At 34.4% G+C, this 17,612-nt stretch overlaps 2 protein-coding genes, 1 long non-coding RNA gene, 2 other non-coding genes and 1 pseudogene across 5 annotated transcripts; 1 reads left to right on the forward strand and 5 right to left on the reverse strand.

Moving 5' to 3' along the window:
- Positions 1 to 337: 337 nt before the first annotated feature.
- Positions 338 to 7,037, reverse strand: LOC142530400 (E3 ubiquitin-protein ligase IPI1-like; annotated as a pseudogene).
- Positions 6,924 to 9,525, forward strand: LOC142530402 (uncharacterized). Its single transcript, XR_012816148.1, has 2 exons — positions 6,924 to 7,020; positions 8,483 to 9,525. It is a non-coding gene; the product is annotated as an uncharacterized LOC142530402 (long non-coding RNA).
- Positions 9,390 to 9,469, reverse strand: LOC142532085 (small nucleolar RNA SNORD36). Its single transcript, XR_012816479.1, has one exon. It is a non-coding gene; the product is annotated as a small nucleolar RNA SNORD36 (small nucleolar RNA).
- Positions 9,526 to 10,075: 550 nt separating the features above from the next.
- LOC142532114 (small nucleolar RNA U19) lies at positions 10,076 to 10,202 on the reverse strand. The gene has a single exon (XR_012816506.1). It is a non-coding gene; the product is annotated as a small nucleolar RNA U19 (small nucleolar RNA).
- A 689-nt stretch (positions 10,203 to 10,891) lies between these two features.
- Positions 10,892 to 12,716, reverse strand: LOC142531149 (stress-related protein). The gene is given in 3 exon segments (XM_075637208.1): positions 10,892 to 11,579; positions 12,485 to 12,607; positions 12,609 to 12,716. Coding segments are annotated over 3 exon segments (702 nt in total). The 3' UTR covers positions 10,892 to 11,108.
- Positions 12,717 to 15,445: 2,729 nt separating this feature from the next.
- LOC142530718 (rapid alkalinization factor-like) lies at positions 15,446 to 15,808 on the reverse strand. Its single transcript, XM_075636532.1, has one exon. It carries the CDS (start codon positions 15,806 to 15,808, stop codon positions 15,446 to 15,448), a length of 363 nt encoding a protein of 120 aa, XP_075492647.1.
- Between the last annotated feature and the right edge of the window lie 1,804 nt (positions 15,809 to 17,612).

Raw genomic sequence — 17,612 nt, forward strand, 5'->3', positions numbered from 1 at the left:
AATTTACATTAGTTAATAAATTCAAGGAGTAAATTGAAATTATTTGAAATTAATTAACTTGAGCCAAATGGAATGTGTATCTTTTTCTTTTTTGTAGTTGTCTCACTTTTTTAAGCGGAGATTCGTCAATGATGAGGCATGTTGTGGAATTAAACTAGCCATTTAAACACTGAATGAAAACTCTAGTGTAGCCTAAGTACATATACTGGGGATTCATATCGCAGGTTCCTAAAAGAATCAGTCATTTCAAAGAGTAGAAAATCTAAATTACTCTACGGACTATGGAAAACAATAAAAGTTGACGCGGTGTATCTATATTAAAATAAATACACATTCGGAACCAAATCTAACTGATATCATTCTCAGAAAGAACGCTTACAACTACAGGCTTTTTATACCTTTTCTTGTAAGACTAGCTCATTGCATGTAAACAATTCCAACAAAACATGACACTCAGCAAATAGATATTATTTAGAAAACCCAATCAAATGAGGATGTTGCATGGAATACCCACAACATGGAAGCCCTTTAAAATGCAGCTGTTCCGATTTAATTGTCGAGCATGGTCACCCATAGTGGACAGGTGCCAGAGATGAGAAAGCCACGGTCCACCGCACAGCTCGTGGTTGCTAAAAGAAAAAGGAACACGATAAGCTCGAAGCCACACAACAGTTTCAGCCCTGCCGTGCTTGGCATACTCCAACCATTTTAGATTGCTGCTCAAACATACATAAATGATTTTACAGTCATAGCAGTCTCAGTTTTCGATTTAACATAGTAAGACACCTATTGCCGATTTTGGGGTGTCCTCTCATACCAATGACGAAAACCAGTGGATCGCATTCCAGTTTCAGATCCACCAGCTGGTGGGTGAAACGGCCCCCCACATTGAATCTCGATCAACGGAGTTCAGGGGGAGGGAAGACCGGTAATACCCCGGCCGCTGGATCTTCTCCCTGTGGATACAAGAGGAGTTCGTGCCATTGGGCCGTCGTTGGATTGTGGAAAATATGCTTGAAGGTCACGAGGTCGCGCAACAATACCAGGGTAATGTGGAATCACTGACGTGGTGACGGAGCTTGGAGCTCTACTACCAGAACTGTGTCGGCATTAAATAACTCAAGATATTTATAACCATAAAATAGAAAAAATTTAACTGAAACACTTTCAAGAAATAAAAACCTAGTTTAATCATGCTAAGTATTAGATTAGTCATATACTTTCCTGCTATTAGTCTTTCTTTAACAAATCTTCTGTATGACTATGACGGTGTCTGTGTGCTGTACGGAATCTCACCCCGTATGCGCAGGAAAATATTTCACCGCAGTGAACTATAATCAAAGCATGTGTCCATTAACATTTAATCTCATCAACACCTAGTTTTAAAGTCCAAAATTTTATATTAGTCCAGTACTTGCTCTACTTCTAATACTTGTCTTTCTAACAACAGGTCTTGGGTGGGTAGAATAGGGGGAGGGGAATTGTTTGACGAGTGTTATGGAATCCCACCCCTCACAGACAAGAATGTATTTGACATCTATGTCGTGCAACAGACGCAACCCTGATTAAAATCAAAAGTCAAACCATTCACCGACCTACGACCAACAATAAAAGGGAGCATTCCGGGTCTTGGCACATCGGAACCATTCCTAGCAGCTCTCTGATTCACAGATGGAATCGAAGGTTGATCTGCAGCACCAGCGCGGCTACCAACAGCAAAAGGAGGAGAATGGGCCCAACCATGGTAATGTGCATCCATGGAAGGGAAACCATAAGAACTAGGAACTTCGCTTTCAACTGATGGGCCACTCCAGTGATTATGAAAACTAGATCCATCAGAGACACTCCCATTGGATGTAGAAGATGGATGGACTGGCCCAAAATAAGTAATATATGGGCAAGGATGAGCTGAGGATGACATGGATGTAAGTTCAGAAATGTCGGCATGATGGTCAAGAAAATTTTGAAGTATGAAATCGCAAGTGCTTTTATTAATAGGCTTGGTGAAACCTTACTAAGAGAGAATGAAATCTTACATGCACTCGATGAAAACTCTCCTTCACTGCAAAAATCAATAAAAAAATCAAAGCATTATTAGCTTAATGCTTTCACATGAAATGCTTCAAAGTTCAAATATACTATACTAAAAGTAATTTAACCACATAACAAGTAACCTAGAGCTCCATAAAAAAAATTGACCTCATTCTAACAGTGAAGCATGGATTTATGTCTATGCCTAATCCCTAGTCCAGGGAATAAAAAAATTCAGGATAGATCTTACTATAGTAGGCAAATGGTATCTCTACTTGAATCATTCATTAAGGCCCGCATTATCCCAGATATTTTTCAAATGAAATTTTTGAAGACTGGCAAGAAGAAGGGTCCACTTTTTATTTTGGTTTTGTATGAGGTTTCTTGAATATTTCAAAAGTATAAACATAGGGAGAACTTTTACTTCCGAATATAGAAGTTGTGCAGTAATTTCTACGGGCAACCAACAATAAGCTTCAGGACTGATTGAAAATCGTTTCCACGCTGCATGGTTTATAGTTAAACCAATGCATTTATCAAGCACTACAACTTATCTTCTTTCCGTCAGATTTTATCCCATCAACCCCCAGTATCCAACTATAAATGAACTACTTGCACACAGCCAATATAAATTTAAAAAATGTTAACTGACAGTTACAACATATATATTGTTTTATCCATGTTAGAATCACGGAAGGAGGTCAAAGGATTAAACGAGGATGTGAATATACAGGAGGTTCCCCACCCCAAAAGCAAAACAATTAACAGAAACAGAATAAAGGGGCAACTGAAGAGCTTTTCCTTACTGATAATTAATTCTTTTCCCAGTTCAAAAAGCTAGAATTAAAGTGTAAAGACTAGTGGAAAAGCTGTTCAATCATCTCACTGTTTGCAAGATTTTGAATCAAGAAGTTAAAAAAAAAAATACTACCTGCACAGAAGGTTAAGGTTATGCTACTAATTCATAGTTAAATATGAGGACCAAGGACATAATCAATTCCAGAAGTGTAAACTTGTTACGTTTCACAAGTAGTTGTAAATTTTTTCTTTTTTCCTCATTTTTAACTGTGTGATCTCTAAAAAAATTTAAGCATGATAAACTCCAAATTCAGGAGGCAAAAAGAGACCATTACTCAGTCAAGACGTATTTATAATACCAACTTTAAATGGTTTCCCCAAAAAGACCGCATTTGTATATTTTCACACAAAACAAAAAGGTTTGAAATGTAGTTATATAAAAATAAAAACCCAGAATCCACATTCTGCACATCTATAAAAATAAAAACCCAGAATCCACATTCTGCACACCTATATGGCATGTTTCTCAGAACACAAGTTTGCTTGTTCTTATGCCTCTGACTTTCTTCCACCAATGTCAAAGCATTTCCTTTTCTCCCCTTAATCCCCTTTATCCTTACCTCTGGAAATCATGTTTTGCAATTTGGGAAATTTGTTTTTTTGGTCTACAAATAGTTTCAGTTTCTATGTTTTCCAGAATCCTCATCTGCAATTTAGTTAGGTTTCATGTGTTAAATTTTGGAAAAGATTTAATACCTCCTCTCTAGTGGGTACCTATTTGAGATCTAAAAGCATTGTTAGGCAAACAAACAGATATAAAATTATAGCTGTAACAAATAGCTTTCTTGAGCGTATTCACTGCATATAAATAATTGTATAAATCACAGTAACAACAAGATTATTCGTTAGATTTTACACGCATTTAACCATGTTGATTTAATATTAGTGTGATTTTATCTGTGGAATGGAGCACTAGATAATGAGTTGGACAGGGATTTCTAGATCATATTATGATTCTCTCTAACTCCTATAAAATTCAGCATCGGTTATTTTTAATTTTGATGTATAAATTATAATATTCCAACTTTTCTTCAATGTTTGAGGATGAATTCATAATCTGAGGCTTATTGCTTTTGGAAAGTTTTCAATATGTATACCTATTGCACCTGTGATATATATTTGCCATTTTTTAAATATTTTTTCGTGATAGTACGACATAAAGACGGGAAAAGTTAAAAACCAAATTAGTGAATTCCTTCTAAATTGTTGCTTTTCCTACTCAGTTTCAAGTGTTCTACATAAATCATATTTAAATGTTTGATGTCAGTCATCTATAGCACTTGCGTGTTTAATTGAATATTCTGGAAGTAGAAATATCCACTAAATCTAATAACAAAAGCCCCACATATAAAATCACAAATATATGGCTCACAGTAAGTATATGCACTGTTTATTTGTTTTGAATGCAATAATGCATGCAAACAGAAGCTCAAATACATTGAAAATATTATGCAGTAAACATCGCATTTATTATGTCAGTTGGCGGAAAAAGCAAAAGAGTTTTATCTAATACGGAATACAGAGTGTCCAAATGAAAATATGGTTTATTTCAAGGTGTTATGCAGTGTATGTACTCAGACACTGGTTTATTTTTCAAGTTAGAGAATCTTTGACTGATTGGGCGCCCCTTCAGATGTTTTTACTGTAAATTTATAAGATGGTCGTGCTAAAAATCTAATGAATACTTAAAGCAAGCTGGTAGCTGCTAGTATAATTTTCCCTCATAAGCTTCTCCCATCAATGACCTATCATTGATGGAAGAAATGAGAATAGATAAAGCCCGACGAGGTGGAGACTTGTGTATGCTTTCATAACATTCTTATTGTCATACTGTTCCGCCAAACCAAAAAGTTGTTCAGGTAGTTTTACCAGAAAGCTTTTAAAGCATTCAATATATTATGCACAGGCGTCAAATTTGCAAAAGCCACAGTACCCAGTGAAATGGTACAGAAAGTATCTAAAATGACTTTCAATGCCTTGTGTGCAACCATCATGTGTGCCAAGCTGCTAGTAAACAAAGAAAAAAGAATACATGTTTCTGTAGGCATCTAAAAGTAACTTGGAAATGAAAATCATCCTAAGATGTATTATCCATTTAAACATAGGACTGAAATTTAATACAACTACTATTAGGACTTGTAACGAAATTTACACTCGTAATCGTTAATGGGGCTTACTCAAAAGAAGCAGGGATCCTTGTCAATCCACTGAATGGACACCAGTGAACTCCAAACGGCTGCAAATAACCCACAATTATTTTAAACTTTAATCAGAAAAATGATTATCTAGCTTTTATACGTAGTTATACATACAATAGGCTACAAGGGTTGAAATGCAAAAGTCCACATAACCTAACATCGAAATGCAACGTTGGAGTTCCCCAGTTACACAAATAATAAAAAAAAATAGAAAATTATAAACTAAATTTATGCAATAACCATTTCAGAGTAGCCTAGATCATAGAGATCCTCATCATGAGCCCAATCTTCCATGTTGAATTCAGGCAAGGGACAACTGCCATTTGCATAAAGCCATTGTCCTTTCTCAATTTTCCGACAGTTGGGACATTGCATTGCCCCCTTAATGTTGAAGGCTGAACCAATGCAATCTGTACAGATCATAATAACCACAATATAGTGAGAGAGAAAAATGCATTTAGAAAACAAACAAATGAGCAGAAGTTCAAACTTTAAAGCATCAACCTATAGAATTTTCTTTTTGTATAAAAACTTACAAATTTCTTGTGAAGGCCACCACAATCCAGAACAGCACATTTCACATTATGCAGAAGTTGTTGTGAGTTCCTTTTTGTACGCATAACCACTGAACAGTCTAATATGATAGTTGATAAATCATTGGCCTAAACCAAAGGCCAATACATGCAGAAAAATGCTTTCAACATTGCCATGAACAAATCCCACCCCTGGCAGTGATGAAAGATTTTGTTCCAAGCATGATAAAAGCTGCAATTGAGCGGAGCTGCTCATTTGTTCCAAAGTAAGGTTAGCAAAAACAAATAATTCACCTTAGGCAACCACTTCTCCATTTCGATATTGCTTTAGTTTGAATTAAATATGCTTTCAAAATCCTAAAATGTTTAAACAGACTACATTTTTAAGGGTAAAATCATTGGCAGCGTTGATCACAGAGGTGGCCTCATACATAGCAATGAAAATTCACGTTATCTGAATGAATAGATGCATTTGATAGAACCAATTATTTAGGAATTATCCTTTAAACAAAAAACTCAACAATTTTTCTCTTCCAATTCATGATCATCCTAACAACTTTTTGTCAGAAAATCAAATTTCAAACGCATCAGGCAGATTAATCTTTCAAAGCGCTGAGGCCAATTTAGCGACAAATGGTAATGCATTCGCTTCCCATGCCATTCTTAACAGTTGCTCACCAAATCATATTCAAAGTGACTTGCAGGTAATCTAATTTCGAAATCCTAGACTCATATAAGATCGATTAAGTAAAATAGATTTTTCTTTGCTCAATAAGAAGAACTAGTGATGTAGATTGGTCGCCATTCGCCACTGTCAAAATTTAGCATTCGCCCGAAATGTTCTTAATTCCCCAATTCCAATAACAAGTTAGATGCAGTGAGACTTTGAGGGCAAACATTACACCAAAAAAATCCGTCGTTAAACCACAACATTCCTGGTGAATTGAACGTTCAAACTAATCCAATAAATACAAAAGAATAATTCAAGAGTTTAGCGCGAGCAGGACAAAAAAAATGGTAAGATCACGATTAATTCTTCAGAAAATGAAATGTTAATCACTCGCCGAGGTGAAATTGATGGCCGCATTGAAGCTTAGCCCAAGATCTATCACCGCCATCCATGACCGCCTCTAAGCAAATCGAACAAGACAAGGCCATAGCCATCGCCTTTCCTCCTCCGCCACCCCCATCGCAGTCGTCGAGGAGATCCGCATCGCCCAATCCCATAACTTTAACCGTTAATTCCGAGAATTCACGATTTGTTATCGATGGAAATTCTCTTCAGCTCAAAATTGATGGGGACAAAAAAAAGATGGCGATGGATAATTTAGATAAAATTACGATGCAATAGACGACAGAAACGGGGATAAACTGTGAACCGCTTTTTTCTTTCAATTTTCGTAATTTTGCTCCTATCTATTTAAAAAAATCAAAGTATAAAATCTATTCTTCTGTTTGTTTGTGTAGTACTAATATTACATTTTTTTTGTTTTTTTTTTTAAATTTCAACACATTTTTTTTAATTTTTTTAGTTTCAACAATTCAAATATCAATTTAATTTTTTCATAATTTGTCAAATTTCATTTTAATCCATCAATAATAATAAAAAAAATTGTAGGTGCATGTGTGCGCAAAATAACTAGTTAACGTTAATTTTGATTAGGGATGTAAACGAACCAAACTGTTTGTGAGCTATTCGAAGCTCGATTCGATAAAAGCTCGTTTGAGCTCGTTTAATGAGGCTCGTTAAGATAAACAAACCAAACTCAAGTTTTACAGTATTCGGCTCGTTAGCTCGTGAACATGTTCGTTGGTAAGTTCATGAGTAATTTTTTAGATGAAAAAATAATAATTTTGATATTTGATTTATTGATTTTGCATATTATTTATGAAATATATAGAAAAATATATTAAATTTATTTATTATAATAAATTTACAAATTTTAATAAAAATAATATATTTATCTTTAAATATATAATTTACTTTTTAATTAATTTAATGAAAATTTAAATGTATAATTCATATTTATTAAGCTTGTTTAGGCTCGATAAAGGCTTGAATAAGCTCGTGAACCATGCATATATTCGTTAAATAAAGCTTGAGCTCGACTCGATTATAAACAAACCAAGCGAGTTCGACTCGAGCCTCGAGTCGATTACATCCCTAATTTTGATGAATTTATCTATTTCAAATTTCAAATAAAGAAGGGAGAGGGAACATGGCACAAAAAATAACTTTGACATACAAATAACACGTGTGTGCGGTCCGTTAGTTTTTTTTATATGCAATACCGAGACATAGTTGGGGGGGTCCGTTGGTCTAAATTCTTTTGGTAATAACGTCATCAATTTAAATTTGAAAATCCAAGGGAGGCAATGACAAATTTCAAAATCATTATTCGACTTGGTTAAATAGAAAAGAAAACGAGTTAACACCAAGGTGTAGAGTATTTAACTATGAAGAAATTTTTTCCCCCACACATTTGCACGAGAGAGGGTGTTGATCAAGGGTATATTATACACTGAAAATGATTGACTCGTACACATTTGTTAACAAAAATTACATTAATTGAATTTTTCGTGCAAAAATAAAATAAGGACACCAAAAAACAAGGGTATTTTAAAATTACACCAAAATACTATTTGTCACTATTATATATCACTCAAATATTAATATAGATTATATATTATTATAATATATATATACGAATATTAAAAGTGAGTATAAATTTAAAATAGGTGTAGTATACGAATTTAACGGGTATGCCACATACACAATGTACGAATTTAAATGCTAGAAACAAAAGCATACTTATAAAATATCAAGCCATATAAATCCTCGATTTTACAGGTCATTTATAGCCTCTTTGGTTTGGTGACAAAAACTAAAAATCTAAATGAAGAAATTGAATACACAAACAAGATTGCGAATAAACTTTGCCATTTTGAAAATAAATACATAATTTTATGAGGGAACATTTTTATAAAAAAAAAAATCGAGGATGGTGACCCACTGATAAAAAAAAAGTAAGAAAGCTGAAACGACAATTGCTGGAAAATGAAATACATATTGTTGGAAATACAAATATATTATATAAAGAAAGAAAGAAACTGAGCTAGACTTAAATCGACCAAACATTTATCTGGAAAATGTAATGTCTAATTGTTGATTATCGATTTTCCGTTTTATGATATTTCAACCCACTTTTGATTTGATCTACATTCTAGAGTAAGGATAATTGCACAAAGATCAAACTTTATCACTATTGTGGGTTTTTCTATGCCACTGGGGCAAACTAAGGAAAAATTGAATGCAGAAGCGAGGGCAATGCCATTACTCTAGATTGAACGTCTCAGATCTTCTAAGCAAGTACTTTTTTCTCATGCTTCGTGTTTAATCGAGCGTAAGCCGTGCTTTTTCATGTCTTTTAAGACTTATATAATAATTATTACAAATTTAATTTATTCAAAGGATTTGAAAACTATAGTAGACTTGAAATTTACCAAAACAAAATGAGTTGATTCAAACTAAGGAGTCATGGCTTCGATACAAAATTATGAAATCCTTCTATCCATTACAAAAAATTATTTCACAAACTACAATCTAAACTTTTGACGAGCAATACTCAAAAGCAGGGATTGTGATTTGTTAGTTAGCCTCACAATAGTTAAGGATTTTCGATGGCTAGGGATAGCATCGAAAAAACCCAATTGCTTGAGAAATCACTCAAAAGCTCCAATTTTCAGAAGAGCTAAAATGACAAATATATGGGCATCAGTTTTAAAAAGCTCGAATTATATAGCTACATGGTTTATTAAGCCATTGTATAAATTGCTCGTCATCTGCCCCCACGAATCGAAGATTGCAAAAACATTCCAGTGATCAAGATTGCAAGAAAGAAAAATGTGCCGTATCGAGACAGAAGCAAGGCTAGTAATAAAGGAAGCCCACTTGGTCAGTGATCGGCCATGAAAATGCTGATATAGCTGATTCTCAGGAAGCATCTTATCATTATGCACTTGAACATGCATCAAGAGGCAGCTTAACCAGCATAGAAACCAAGAGATTTAAAGCCCCAAATGTCAAAACATGTTCATTCGATCTAAATATGTCAGAAGCAAAACTAAGAGAAGAGCTGGAAATAATGATCATAGTTCTTCACCTTCAAATAGATTCAAGTTGATTTGCGCCTCCGTCTGAACCAAAATGACAAATTCTCGAAAGAGTCATAAAAAAATAATCCCGAATTTTATTAATAACTTTTCGAAAAGTAAAGCTGTGTTAGGCCATGAACATTTTTGACGAGAGCCCATTCCAAATTAAGTTGGAATGAGCTAAAAATGTACAGTTTTGGAAAAAAAAACTTCATATTTGTACATCAAATTTCATGGGGCAGCTCATCAAAATGGGTCGAAAATTAAGTTGTAGTAATCCAAGAAGAAGCACAGATAGGGGTATGTTTAAGGCTGTTTGGAGGACAATTGACGAAGAAGAAAAGAGTCCACTCAAAAAACCTTCACCTCCCAATTCCCAAAAAGGGGATCCGAGAGAGTTTGTGTCCGCCTCATAACAAAGCCGGCTATGAGATTAGAGAACTCTTCATATAGCTGCTCAAAAAGGCGTCCAATTCAACACAACAGAGGCACTGTTTCTCCTCAGCCAAGAAACACTCATTCGCACTTGTTCTATCACCAACCAATCACGCACAGTAAGAATACATAGACAAATATATTCGAAAGCCAGATGTTTATAAACATAGGCTACGGCGGAGTCGCATGCTAGGGTTTTGTTTATTCAGTGGAGCACGATAATGGGCTGCGCTTATCAACGATAAATGTTTTTGTTCCATGGGCTTTGGGTTGGTTCCTGCCTTAAATTTTTTTTTTTAAAATTATTGTTTTTATTTTCAAACGATCACTGTTCTTCCCATATTCACCATATATAATGTCTTTGATTAATTATTTGGTTGTCTATTTCGCATAGTTATCGTGAAACTCAACATTGCCCATGGTGAATTCTGTCTATTTAATACGTGGAGTAAATTTAAAAAACAAGCTAATTATTCGTGTAAAGCTTCAACAAAGTGAAACGCAGTTGTTCCAAGTGGAGAGTTGGTCTCATATTAAATATTCACATGATGACCAAAATTAAATTGAATTGTTGTAGCTAATCTGAAACCAAGATAGTACTGTAACAACCTACTCAAACAAATTTTTTTATCAAAACATTTGTTTGAATTTGAATTTTACAGCTACGAAGATATCAGCTGGTTCAGCCATTGAAATTGAATTCACTAGAAATAGGAATTGTAAATAATACGTATTGTTGGTAACGGAACGAATGAAAGGTATACAACTTTCTACCTCATATTTGGCATCGGAATCAACCGACTGTCCAAACATGACAATAACATAACGAAGCTAACAAAACGAAAACCCAGGCACAAATGTTGCATATATATCATTGGTCATAGTGAAAAGAGCACCATTAGTGGTGGACACCAGAAACCAAAGGCTCCTCCATGTTTCCAGTATTAAGCATCTTAGCAATCTTTTCTGTGGGTACCAATGGAAGATACGTAGCAACCCTGAACCCTTTCTCGGCTGAAACTAGAACAACTTGATTATACTTCTCCGAACAATAACTGGCTGTCGGAGCAACTGCTTGAGCCACTCGAGGGAAGACTGGCAGCTTATTCAAGGATTGCCATGCGGACACCGCACACTGCTCAGCTACGGGTTCGTATTTTGTGTACATGTACTTGGCGGTAGGCTCACACTTTGTGTACACAGTTTTTGCCAGCCCCGAGGCAGTCTCCATCATGCCCGTATTCTTGAAATCTGCCAGTACTGAACGAGCAGCCTGTGGAGCTTTTTGAGCCGTATCGATTGCTTGGCTTGATACATGCTTCAGAGTTGTGGGTACATGACCCTGCACCTTGTTCACAGATTCGTCGACCTGGAATAAGAACAAAAATTTTCAAGTTCTTCATTTGCAGAAAATCAATATTGACCTAGCACATGATGCTAGAGGGTTAATCCATTGTGTGGAAAAATTAAAATTTAAGCACTGTTTTGTTATAAACATCAAGGCATGATATCACCCACAGCTTCCACCCTCACACACAATAGTGCATGAGTACCCCCCCTGTCTGTGACTTCCAAAATCAATTATGAGATCAATATTCAAGTGCACTACAGAATTACACATTTCATGCCCAGTAAAACAGACCCTACCCCTCGAGTGGAAGGGAACAAAACAAGCAATGGAGATACGACAACAGTAATGACTTGACTCCCACGTTGAATTCAATGTGATTACCAAGGCTTGATCTAGCTTCAGAGATCACTGTACTCGTCTAAGGATGTATAATAATCACATGTCCTTGCATCTGTCAAAGCTAGTCTCAAGAAGGAGAGCTAGTGTATTAATTACTTCAACAAAAACAAAAGTCATTCCACGCAGAATCCTCAATCCTTGTATTATATTTAATTAATAGGCATTTTATAATTTCATACCATTTTCCACAAATTATAAGTTCCCGCAGGGCAATAAATCGCAATCCAACTAAAAATAAAAGAAAAGATTAAAATCGACATGTTCACATACTGAGGAATAATTTAAATAATTCAAATCCACAAGCATTTGTTAATGATCCCAAAACTGTCAGCCAACCTAAACGTAAAATAATACAGAAACAAACTCGAAAAAGAACTGGAACAAGATAACGCATAAAAAACCATATCAAATTGTTGCGTTGGAAATAAACCAATATCAAATGAACAAAAATAAAAAAAAAAAAAAAAGATTCAAACGAAACCTATTAGTTAATTAATTAACATAAAAAAGGAAGAGAATTAGACCTTGCGATCGACAAACATGAGGACCTCGATAGGCAGATCATGATATTTGTCGTAAACAGGGGAGACGACGGTTTTGACGGTATCCTCTACGGAGTGAATTCCAGGCTTCAAAGGGCCCGACTTTTTCCTTGGCGAAATTGTAGAGCCTCGAAGCGCAAATCAGGGCATGTAGGGTCGCTACTTGCACGAATTCAAGGTATTTCAGCCTCTTCTCCTCGCACTCCTCCTCCATCTTCACACAACACAGAGGAAAGACGAATTCGTAAATAAATACAGCAAAGCAAATCAATATCACAATAAAAGAATCATTCGACAAATTTGTGTAAAATCCTTACGATATTATGTTTGGGGTGGAATCAGCCTGCGCCATTGCCACAGAATTGAAATTGAGATCTCTTCTCTTGGGTCGTTTTTCTCTCGCTGTTTTGAAGGAATGAATCGTTGTGTGGAGAGAAATGAGGTATGGTTGCGGTATTTATACAGAGAAAATGGGAACGCGTGGTCTGACGCGTATACTACGGTTTGGGCCGTTGATTGCTTCGAGGTTAAGAAACTTTGCCTATTCCCATGTACGCACACTTGTGGCTTTTACAGAATTATTCTTCTTATTTCCCTCAATTTTTCAAAATCTTTATCTTTATCTATTCCCCCATTTTTCTATTAATAAATATATCAAAAATTTATTTTATATCTTTTCTTTTTTATCAAATTGACACCGGACTAAATCTATTTTTCACAAAAATTCCTATAAAATCATTTTGATAATTAAATTTTATCACGCATGTCTTCTATCAAAATCGACCCACAAAAAATATTATTTTTTATTCTGAGTCGACCCATATGACACAAAATTATCATTCTTGTAATGGAAAATATTAATTCTAACCATATGAGACACCATATATCTCATCTAATTAAACTCTCCAGATTTGATTTGAATCAGATCAAATTAAATGATTCGTTTGGACAAATACATATCTCAAACAACTATTTTTAGTAACTGTGTTGGATTTCAAGTTGATAACAACAGGAAGCCATTTCAGATTCTGAAACAATCAAATCCAAAAAATTTCAATTCAAACGCATCCTTGAGGATTTGTGGTTTGTTTTTCTTCTCCTTTTTCATCACCCGAAGCAGCCACCAAGAGAGTATTTTCAACTTAGATCTAACAACAATTTGTGAATAGTCGGTTCGATAGGTCGGAAAATCCGAAGACCAACACTTTTTCGAACAATCCATTTCACCATATAACTTTTGTCTCCCTTCGGTGTAGGATAATACCCAAATAAAAATAATATTTGCATGAAAACATAAAAAGTGGATAATTGCAATTCCAACATTCATGACATTTATACGGTTTTAAATAAATCAATAAATATCATAATAAAAAACACACCCTTATGTTTGTATTTATTGATTAAATGTAAGAAATATACAAATGCGATGGGCTTGTAGATTACATTGGTATTAAAAGATCCAAAATATATCAATTTGTAATGGTAAGAATAATTGTTGTTACTAAGATAATTTTAATCAACTTCAATTTATGTATTTTCTTGGTTTTCTTCCTTTCAACTTAAGTCAAATTTCAAATAATGAAAAACAAAACTCTTTCTCAATAAATACGTAGACCAAATTAAATTAAATAAACATTTAATCGTAATAGAAATGGACTCTTCCCTCCCTTTAGTTATTAAATATAAAATGGTATATTATATATACAAGATTTATAAAATATCTGATCAAATAGAGCTTTTTAAGTTATTTATATAAGAAAACACAATAATATCATATGAATAAGATAATTTTTTTCTTCTAATTTTTAAAAGAGCAGCTGGAGTAGAAAGGTAACAGTAACTTTTTTATTGTTTTGATTTGATTTTCTAACAAATAATCCAACCCAACATATAATTTTTTAAAAATAAAAAACCATAATATTAAACAATATGCATTTATATATCATGTAATTGATTAGATTATTATAGATTATAGGTGAGGTTGACAATTTCTCAACTAATCAAAATCTATCGACGGGTTGCATGCAGGTCAGTTCACTACGCCAGCCTTTTCGACATGTTGTATAGTGATAAAAAAAAAAAAAAAAAAATTTAACGTGATACAATTTGTCCAACGATAATTTCATGCAAGAAAGGGAAACATATGATGAGATAATAGACATGTAAGAGCTAATTATATATAGTAAAACCCTCGAAATATAGAAATATCAATATAAATATATTAAATTAAACAGATGAGTAGCGTAGCTAGTTGTAGACTCGTAGTTTCATTTCACAGGCCTAGTTTATTGCTATTTCCTTGCACTCTCATTCACGGTACATGTTCCAATTATGTAAAACAGAATATTAACCAACATATAAAATCAACTAATAAAAAATGTTTTAAAAAAAAAAAAACCTTTTTCATCGTGTATTTTAAATATATTTGGGGAGATATTTTTAAAAAATAATTAACCAAGTCTATTTTCAAAAATATAAGAGGGGTACCCATCTCCAGCTGGATTTTAAGTTAGATCTGGGCTGTCTCTAAGTAAAGCAGCTCCAAATCTACTCATCAATTTCTCAATTCATAATATTCAAATGTTATTTACTTTATATTTCAAACCCAATAGCTAATAAAAGTAAGATATACTCTAATTTTTATGAAAATATCAAAAAGGGGAAGATATCAAAAAAAACGTACAGGCCGACCAATTTTATTAACTAGGAACAAAAATTTGCATTAAAAAGTTATGCAAGAATATTATTTTCACACAAAATTCATTAAAAAAATATAATTATATATAATATGACAACCAATAAATAAGAAAACAATATCTTCATTATTATACATCACCAGAGAGTGACCACAAATTTATGGTATACCAAACAAACAAACCAGAAACACAAAAAAAAAAAATTTAATTAAAAAATAAAGTACCAATACTGCAGTTACCAAATGTTTCAACTCCGGCAACGAGTGATGGCGCTGCATCCGCGGGAGTATGGATTAGCCTGTGCGCCGGGGCGGCAGTTGTAGTAAGACGCGCCGCGGCGAGAGCAGGGCACACTGTCCCTCTGCAGCGCACCATAGCTGATGTACTTGCGGGTGAGTAAGATCCGCCGGTTGGACACCGAATCCAGCTCGAACTCAACGTCTTCATCGACGAGGCACTCGCCGACCGAACCCTTGCAGCCGGATCTAATTGCCGGCATCATCCACACAGACGCATCCCCGGAATCCATCGCCGCCGCCACCGACACTCGGAAAAGCAGCAGAGATGAGATTAAGAACAGTAACCGCAGAAATTCCGAGCAGCCTGCCATTTCAAAACGCAGAATACTGACTAAATCCGTGCTCCGATTTCTACAAAATTATCCTTGTCTATTTGGATTTTCCGACGACGGGGGCGGAGAGAGCCTACATACACGCGGAGATTAAAGTAAGAGAGAATATGGGGGATAATAAATGGACTTTGGGAGTCTGTTGTTTTTACAATAATGCCACTGAAATTAAAATTATTTACCGCTGAAAAGAGAACTTATATACTTTTGTGTTATAGTATGTCTCATAACCGACTATTACTACTTTCGTCAAGCTATTCTGACCTTCCTATGCCTATCTATCAATTTATAATATTTTTATTTTTATTTTTATTTTTATTAAAATTTAACACGACAAATTAATCGTATAAGAAGAATTTTCTCTTCGATCTCAAAAAAAAAAAAAAAATCATTAAAAAACATGAACCCTTGGAATTTATTTACTTTACTAAATAAAGTAATTACATAGATCACCGAATATTAGTTTCCTAAAATACTCATTTTTATATTATATTATTTTCCTAAAATAATTAATGATATTATATTATATATATATATATATATATATCGATAAATACTTTTTAAAAAATCATTCTTTTTCGTATGTTTTATACATATTTAAATGTATCACATTTTATCAAAATAAAATCATTAATCAAATACGAAACTTAATTAAATTTTATATTATGAAAAAATATAATATCTAATACATGATGTGTGTGCTACTATTATGATTGATAATTAAAATTAAATCGGTATAACATTAAAAATAACCGTTAAAATATTCTATTTATAGGCTTCATTGTCGCAATATAAATATTTTGATGTTCAATTACTAACAATTCAACACAGAACGGAGATGGATGTGTCAAATCTTTCTGTCGATGTGAGCTCTCGAGGGAGATTAGCTATTATCCTTAGAGTAAGTTTTATCTGTTAAGCGACAATCCTTCTACTCGACAACGTCGAATAACTGAGGCCGACTTTCATCCCTGCTAGACGGGTGGATCTTGCATTTAAGCGCTCTTCTGCCTTTGCTCCTGGGCCAATCTCCGTCCGATGAACACACAAAACGCGTACATGTTTTTTTTTTAATGATTAATGTCAGTATCCTGTTTTAAGATACTCAATCGGTAGTATCTATCACCTGGTTATGTTTTCATTAAATCGTAGATCCATGACATGGATTTTTCCAAATAAGATTGGCAAAAAATATCCTACTATAAATGGGTCTTCTCTCCTATAAAAAAAAAATGTATAACCATAATCCTGGTCTTGCTATATTTCCCCATTTTTTTGCCATGAGTACTTCAGGAAATAATGAAGAAAACCCAACAAGAAAGGGTAAAGGTCGCCGAAAGGTGACGATGGAGAAAATGGAAAATGAGTCTAACCTCCAGGTTACGTTCTCGAAAAGGCGCAGTGGGCTGTTCAAGAAAGCCAGTGAACTTAGCACTCGTTGTGGTACGGAAAGCGCCCTGGTTGTCTTCTCTCCAGGGGGAAAACCCTATTCTTTTGGCCACCCGAATGTCGAAAGAGTGATCACCAGGTTTCTTGGTGATCAAAATGATCATAACTTGCCCCCAACAATTGATCAATTAAGATCTCTCGAGGCTGAGCGTAATATGATTGCAAATTCAACCGCAGAACTGAACCAAGCTTTGGATCAACTGGACCTCGCGAAAAATCAGTCTAAAGAACTGGAGCAGAGAACTAAACAAGGAGGCATAATCAGACAAATAAAGGAATTTAACTACCACCAGCTTGACCAGTTACAAAGAGAGGTGTTGGACTTCAAGAATAAGTT

Source organism: Primulina tabacum, chromosome 17 (genome assembly GCF_025594145.1).
Source record: "Primulina tabacum isolate GXHZ01 chromosome 17, ASM2559414v2, whole genome shotgun sequence".
Lineage (NCBI taxonomy): Eukaryota > Viridiplantae > Streptophyta > Magnoliopsida > Lamiales > Gesneriaceae > Primulina > Primulina tabacum.

What these genes read in the sequence shown, in the direction of transcription:
- LOC142530718 (XM_075636532.1), bottom strand. Translation starts at nt 15,808, where the DNA reads ATGGCAGGCTGCTCGGAATTTCTGCGGTTACTGTTCTTAATCTCATCT.